Source organism: Haliotis cracherodii, unplaced genomic scaffold (genome assembly GCF_022045235.1).
Source record: "Haliotis cracherodii isolate W230 unplaced genomic scaffold, xgHalCrac1.p SCAF_5, whole genome shotgun sequence".
NCBI lineage: Eukaryota > Metazoa > Mollusca > Gastropoda > Lepetellida > Haliotidae > Haliotis > Haliotis cracherodii.
In genome coordinates, this window is record NW_027266308.1 from 68,841,251 (window position 1) to 68,849,305 (window position 8,055).

The 8,055-nt window shown below is 42.7% G+C and overlaps 1 protein-coding gene across 1 annotated transcript; it reads left to right on the forward strand.

The window, feature by feature from the left end:
* The first annotated feature begins 1,390 nt into the window (after window positions 1-1,390).
* On the forward strand, window positions 1,391-7,393 carry LOC139442880 (uncharacterized). The gene is made up of 2 exons (XM_071223787.1): window positions 1,391-1,619; window positions 6,404-7,393. Exons 1-2 carry the CDS (start codon window positions 1,512-1,514, stop codon window positions 6,707-6,709), a joined length of 414 nt encoding a protein of 137 aa, XP_071079888.1. The 5' UTR covers window positions 1,391-1,511; the 3' UTR covers window positions 6,710-7,393.
* Window positions 7,394-8,055: the final 662 nt, after the last annotated feature.

Consider the following 8,055-nt stretch of genomic DNA (forward strand, 5'->3'; position numbering starts at 1 on the left):
CTTCCTACCTACCAGACAAGGGGTACTATAGACAGACTTCCTACATACCAGACAAGGGGTACCATAGACGGACTTCCTACATACTAGACAAGGGATACTATAGACAGACTTCCTACCTACCAGACAAGGGGTACTATAGACAGACTTCCTACAGACCAGACAAGGGGTACTATAGACAGACTTCCTACAGACCAGAAAAGGGATACCATAGACAGACTTCTACATACCAGACAAGGGGTACTATAGACAGACTTCCTACAGACCAGACAAGGGATACCATAGACAGACTTCTACAGACCAGACAAGGGGTACTATAGACAGACTTCCTACACACCAGACAAGGGGTACTATAGACAGACTTCCTACATACCAGACAAGGGGTACCATAGACAGACTTCCTACATACCAGACAAGGGGTACTATAGACAGACTTCCTACATACCAGACAAGGGGTACTATAGACAGACTTCCTACACACCAGACAAGGGGTACTATAGACAGACTTCCTACACACCAGACAAGGGGTACTATAGACAGACTTCCTACATACCAGACAAGGGGTACTACAGATGCACTTCGAGCCATGAAGATCCGGGTTCGAATTGGTCTTCAGCAACCCATGCTTGTCGTGAGAGGCGACAAACGGGATCGGGTGGACAGACTTGATTATTTACAGACCGTCGTCATATAGCTGGAATATTGCTGAGTGCAGCGTAAAACAGCAAAGATGGAAAGAATGAAAGATACACTTCAATACATAACAGACGAGGCTTTATAGATATAGATTTTGAGAGTTACGCAATACATAGATACTTATAAAAATATTTATCATTGACCCACGTGTACAAACATCATGGTAGCGGAGGCTAGACTAACATATAGTCTGTGAAATCTTTTATAACACAATAAATTAGAACAAATATTTTTTTTCTGAAATAATTTCCCTGATACTGATTTCATAAAACTGCCTAGAGCTGGCTAGAATTGCTTTTATTTGTGTCTAGATTGGTTGTATTTTCATAAAATACATACATTCCATACATTGAGGCAAATATAGATGTGATTTCTTATTGAAACGTCTGTCCATGTATTCTTAAGCCATCGCCCTAACAATGACGAATTTACGAAACTGTATCCATGCATACCATAGTGATATTGTCAATGCATATCACACTCTCCAGGTGATTTATAGCTGTTTATAGGGGAACTTATAACCCTGGGAAGCACGGGACTGTTTCGACGGCTCAGCATGTGTCAGACGTTAACAGACAGGCGACGCCATTATCAGTTGTCTTTGAGTGCTGTGCTTGATCAACCCTACAACCATAAATGAACTCTCCCAAACCTGAGTGCGGAAGGGTTCATTGAGGTGAACATAGGTAGCGCAGGAACACGCGCCGTTCTCTCCTCGATATCACATTTCGCCCTGTACTCGGAGAAGGAGGAACCTCCATGTTGGCAACTTTCGCCAACTTTTGACTGTTTTGAAATGACTGTGCAGTTGTAACACCATGTCGGAGTCGGTCGACTTGGAGGTACCTCCGTCCCCGGGGACCCCGACCCCGTCCCCCAAGGGCGGTAAAACAGGGCGTGGTGTTGTGAGGAAAAGAAGCGTCCGAGTAAGTATGTAGTGTACATGTTCCGTCTAGGGTTGTATTGGAGATGTAAACACGTCTGCTGTGCTCGATGGGAGTGGGCGCATTCTTTAAACTGCTTCCTAAATACGACATTTGAAACTACTTAGTGTACGACGTTGACGATGGGGTGTGTGCATCTGTTTGAACGACGATGTGCAACTCAGGACATGATTAATTACGCAATTGAACATTCTACTCAAATGTCGATAGGGATATCTCCATGCACATGACCATGTAACTAATAATAATTATAAACAAACTTTGTTGTTGTTGTTATTATTATTATTATTATTATTATTATTATTATTATTAGTTACATAGCCCTGTGCCCCGTGATTCCATGATAAACCCAGCTGATTGCTGATAACACTCTCTTTGTAAACAGGGTGTCAATCTCAGCACCGATATCAACGCTTATAACACATATTAGGTTCGTTCCTGAAGATATATGTAGTATGCATGTCTCTGCTGTATATGGCCTCTGGGTAATGGACAGTAAATCAAATCGAAAGGGTCTCTTCAGAATACTATACTTCAGATGCAAACATTCACGAATTTTATGACACAATTCCATTTTGCTCTGCTACGGTTATCGGTTTGTAAATGGGCAGGGACGTATACGCTGTTCCCTCAGCGGTTTGCCTTGCTCCAAGGCTGCACTGTAAGGAAAGTTCATGGAAGTGTAGTACTTATCTCCTGCTCATAGGCAAGTCTAGATATGTGGACTTCAGTCCTCTTATCGGGGCAACTTGTTCTTATTATTTACAAAATCTAGAAGTTATTATTTACACTTATAATCATTGCCTCAAAACTTGTGCAAGTCTAGCTCAACTGTAGAGCTGTGTAACTCCGGCTTGTCAGTCAAACTGCTTCTCGTTCACAGGCACGCATATGCAGACCTTTGTCCTGTTTATATACATTCCGTGTCCATACCCAACTTAATCAACTCAAGCGATCTTTCCCCCCTGGAACAATGATATAGAAGAACGGCATGTTTATGTTACAGGTATTAAATCCGGGACTAGTTCAATAACAGTTTACATTTTGACGGCGAGGCTTATTACTGCGTTGTCCTATCGCCCTGGGTCAGTTCCCAGGTTAATCGTGTAATTAAGACATTCCTTCCTCCTCCTCGCTCGCTCGCCCTGCGAAGTCGGGCCCTAGGCAATTAGTGGTGTTACATATGTGAAAGAAAAATATGTTACTGATTGCACTTATGTTGTAATATGGGTATATTTGTACATTTTGGATATGTAATGATAGTTGTTGCTGAGTAAGCGTTTCGCTAAATGAAGACTTTGAAGTTTTGATCCATCATAAAAGCTATATTTATATCTTAATCTAAATTCATTGTGAAACGGACGTTCCGAAAATAAAGTCTTTACTAACATAGATATGATAGCCAATGTTCAGAGGCAAACAGCATGTGCAACTCTTAGTTTACCAGTAATTCAGTATAAGTTGACCCAACTCACAAAATGCGTTTGACAAGTAGGCGGTGCCCACAATTTGGGCAAACATGTTTTGTTTGTTTCTGTGTAGATAGGGTGTACGCATGGTGTGCACGTGCAGGTCATGACGATGAAAGTAAACGTGGGCACACGTGTTGCTCGTGAGACTATGAAGAGGTCAGTGTGACAAGTCGATACCAGAATTCTCTAACAGTCGTTTGGTAGAAGTTCATTACAGACAATTAAACATGTCAAAGCTAGGTAAGCATGGGCAAATCATACATGCTCAGGCTGGAGAACTGGCCTATAATTCAATAAATTACATAGAGAAAGAACGTACAAGTAAATATCAAACATTGCGAGTGGTCTGTCGGTATCTACGCTAAAGCGCATCAGAGAAGAATGTGAAGACTAGTGCTATATCCACTTATCTCAATATGAATCCAGCTAGCAATATTACGTTTACAGTATTCTGAAGCCCTGTAAAATCACATGGGATTAATAATCGCGGACCACCCGCTACCCCTTTCTTCACAACGGTACGCGCCAGAAGGCGGACCCCATACAATGGTACGGGTTTAATTGTCAGGTCACGTCTCAACTCCTCCTGGCCTACCAGTAGTTCTGTCACTGGTATTCGATAAAACCTACATATCTGACCACTTGAATCTGTTTGCATTTAGACTTTATTTGTATAACTTATATTTGAAACCGAAAGCGTGAATTGTAGAATTATTTTTTGTTGAGGATCAAGTTCTTGTAATATGAAAATATTCATCCAACAAATAAACGTTCAACTATTCCGGTACACGATGATTGGGTAACCCCTGTAGGACCTCAGTTTCATGGTGAACGGACAGAGGCATGCTGTCTTGGGCACGATGTGCTTGAAAACATGTGTTTGGGTGTATTGTGACAGAATCGTTGAACATCATTATACAGAGAGCAGAACATTTTCTTATGTATATAACCATGTGGAAACATGCCGTACACAGATCATTTTCTATGCCAATGAAAGCCTGTCATAAGAGAGTCGTACACAGATCAGTATCTATGCCAATGTAAGCCTGTGGTATACACAGATCGTTATGTATGCCAATGTAAGCCTGTGGTATACACAGATCGTTATCTATGCCAATTTAAGCCTGTAGTATACACAGATCGTTATCTTTGCCAATGTAAGCCTGTGGTATACACAGATCGTTATCTATGCCAATGTAAGCCTGTGGTATACACAGATCGTTATCTATGCCAATTTAAGCCTGTGGTATACACAGATCGTTATCTATGCCAATTTAAGCCTGTAGTATACACAGATCGTTATGTATGCCAATGTAAGCCTGTGGTATACACAGATCGTTATCTATGCCAATGTAAGCCTGTGGTATACACAGATCGTTATCTATGCCAATGTAAGCCTGTGGTATACACAGATCGTTATCTATGCCAATGTAAGCTTGTGGTATACACAGATCGTTATCTATGCCAATGTAAGCCTGTGGTATACACAGATCGTTATGTATGCCAATGTAAGCCTGTGGTATACACAGATCGTTATGTATGCCAATGTAAGCCTGTGGTATACACAGATCGTTATGTATGCCAATGTAAGCCTGTGGTATACACAGATCGTTATGTATGCCAATGTAAGCCTGTGGTATACACAGATCGTTATCTATGCCAATGTAAGCCTGTGGTATACACAGATCGTTATGTATGCCAATGTAAGCCTGTGGTATACACAGATCGTTATCTATGCCAATTTAAGCCTGTAGTATATACAGATCATTATCTATGCCAATGTAAGCCTGTGGTATACACAGATCGTTATCTATGCCAATGTAAGCCTGTGGTATACACAGATCGTTATCTATGCCAATTTAAGCCTGTGGTATACACAGATCGTTATCTATGCCAGTTTAAGCCTGTAGTATACACAGATCGTTACCTATGCCAATGTAAGCCTGTGGTATACACAGATCGTTATCTAGGCCAATGTAAGCCTGTGGTATATACAGATCGTTATCTATGCCAATGTAAGCCTGTAGTATACACAGATCGTTATCTATGCAAATGTAAGCTTGTGGTATACACAGATCGTTATCTATGCCAATGTAAGCCTGTGGTATACACAGATCGTTATCTATGCCAATGTAAGCCTGTGGTATACACAGATCGTTATGTATGCCAATGTAAGCCTGTGGTATACACAGATCGTTATCTATGCCAATGTAAGCCTGTGGTATACACAGATCGTTATGTATGCCAATGTAAGCCTGTGGTATACACAGATCGTTATCTATGCCAATGTAAGCCTGTGGTATACACAGATCGTTATGTATGCCAATGTAAGCCTGTGGTATACACAGATCGTTATGTATGCCAATGTAACCCTGTGGTATACACAGATCGTTATCTAGGCCAATGTAAGCCTGTGGTATACACAGATCGTTATCTATGCCAATGTAAGCCTGTGGTATACACAGATCGTTATCTAGGCCAATGTAAGCCTGTGGTATACACAGATCGTTATCTATGCCAATGTAAGCCTGTGGTATACACAGATCGTTATGTATGCCAATGTAAGCCTGTGGTATACACAGATCGTTATCTAGGCCAATGTAAGCCTGTGGTATACACAGATCGTTATCTATGCCAATGTAAGCCTGTGGTATACACAGATCGTTATGTATGCCAATGTAAGCCTGTGGTATACACAGATCGTTATCTATGCCAATGTCAGCCTGTGGTATACACAGATCGTTATCTATGCCAATGTAAGCCTGTGGTATACACAGATCGTTATGTATGCCAATGTAAGCCTGTGGTATACACAGATCGTTATGTATGCCAATGTAAGCCTGTGGTATACACAGATCGTTATCTATGCCAATGTAAGCCTGTGGTATACACAGATCGTTATCTAGGCCAATGTAAGCTTGTGGTATACACAGATCGTTATCTATGCCAATGTAAGCTTGTGGTATACACAGATCGTTATCTATGCCAATGTAAGCTTGTGGTATACACAGATCGTTATCTAGGCCAATGTAAGCCTGTGGTATACACAGATCGTTATCTATGCCAATGTAAGCCTGTGGTATACACAGATCGTTATCTATGCCAATGTAACCCTGTGGTATACACAGATCGTTATCTAGGCCAATGTAAGCTTGTGGTATACACAGATCGTTATCTATGCCAATGTAAGCCTGTGGTATACACAGATCGTTATCTATGCCAATGTAAGCTTGTGGTATACACAGATCGTTATCTATGCCAATGTAAGCCTGTCGTAACTGTGTCGTGTTTCAGAGGTGCATTTCCACAGGCAAGGAGGAGGCCATCCCACTGACGTACGGCCGCAACAGGGAGGAGTATGACAAGATCGTGGAGAGGGTGATGTCGGACAAGGCTGTCCAGGCCGCCGTGGAGAGCCTCCAGGAACGCTGGAAGATGATCATGATTATGTACGAGGACTGTATGCAGATGGTGGAGGACTGGGACGACCGCCAGTTGAAGAAGGCTCAGGCCATTGATGTGTTTCAGCTCCTCATTGCTGTCATGATATCCGTGTCGGTCCTAATCCCGGTCATGTGTAGTGTCTACAAGTGGGGATGATGATGCTGCTGCTGATGCTGATGATGCTGCTGATGATGATTGTCATCATCATGGGACTATGGTTGCAGATGCAGGTTAAGTCTTACGCAATTCCCACACGAACAAAGATATGGTTAGCCATAGGATTTTGATGGTTGGCGTAGCAGACGACAATGGTTCTGTCCAAGGAAATGAATCCCTCCAGTCGTCTGAACTTGCAAACGTCGTGGAGAATGATAATTCTTAGCAACGAACGAGTGTGGTAGTGAAAAAATATGTTCAAGTGTAACTTGCGTGTCCCTCGTTGTACAGATGAATATAGCTAGTTACAGTGTGCTAGATGCATGACACTGACTGAAAGCACTAGCCGACATACGTCTCCCGGTGGGTCGGTAATACATGGCCTCACTCAATGGAAGCCGATATGTCAGCGTAAGACTGTGACAAGGCGTACATCTGTGAACTTTGAGTGAGTGAGTCATTTACCCCTTGAAGCCGACTCCAGATATATCACCACGGGGCGGAAAGGGCATAACACGTGGGAAATCAAACCCGGATTTTCGGCTTGACGAGCAAACACTTTCACCACAAGCCTACTCCGCCGCCCCCGAGTGGACATTGCAAATGGCCTGACTACTTTACTTACCAGCATGACAGGGGACGGTAGACGTGTTCCGTGTTGTAACATCACATAATAAACACACACTAAACTTCGTCTTGGCTGTTTTCGTAGAATCAAGACGAAACATCTTCTGTGAATTCGTATTTCAATTATTAGTCTTGTGACATTATTCACTTTTGTCCAGGATAGATACCCCGGGAGAGGGGATATAGGAATGGGCGCTGTCCGTCCATCACCTGGAGGGAGAGGGGATATAGGAATGGGCGCTGTCCGTCCATCACCTGGAGGGAGAGGGGATATAGGAATGGGTGCTGTCCGTCCATCACCTGGAGGGAGAGGGGATATAGGAATGGGTGCAGTCCGTCCGTCCGTCCGTTTCGTTTCCGGAAGATAACTCGGAAACCATTTTAATATTATATTACGAAACATGCTGAACTGGTGCTTTTTGCTGTTTCCTTGGAAACCAGTGACCCTTCCTTGCACAGTATGTTTGGTTCGTTGTTTAACGCCGCACCTAACAATCTTCCAGCTATATGGCGACGGGCTGTAAATAATCGTGTCTGGACAAGAAAATCCAGTGATTGATATGAGCGTCGATCTCCGCAATTGGGATACGATGACATGCACCAACCAAGTCAGCGAGCTTGACCACTCGATCCCATTAGTCGCCTCTTACGACAAGCATAGTCGCCTTTTACAGCAATAAAGCTTGCTCAATAAAGCTTTGGGTTCAGTCAGTCCTAGT

Excerpts from the sequence above, each read along its gene's own strand:
- LOC139442880 (XM_071223787.1), top strand. The coding sequence starts at position 1,512 with ATGTCGGAGTCGGTCGACTTGGAGGTACCTCCGTCCCCGGGGACCCCG. Across the intron at positions 1,620-6,403 it reads TGAGGAAAAGAAGCGTCCGA|AGGTGCATTTCCACAGGCAA; the intron begins GTAAGTATGTAG and ends GTCGTGTTTCAG.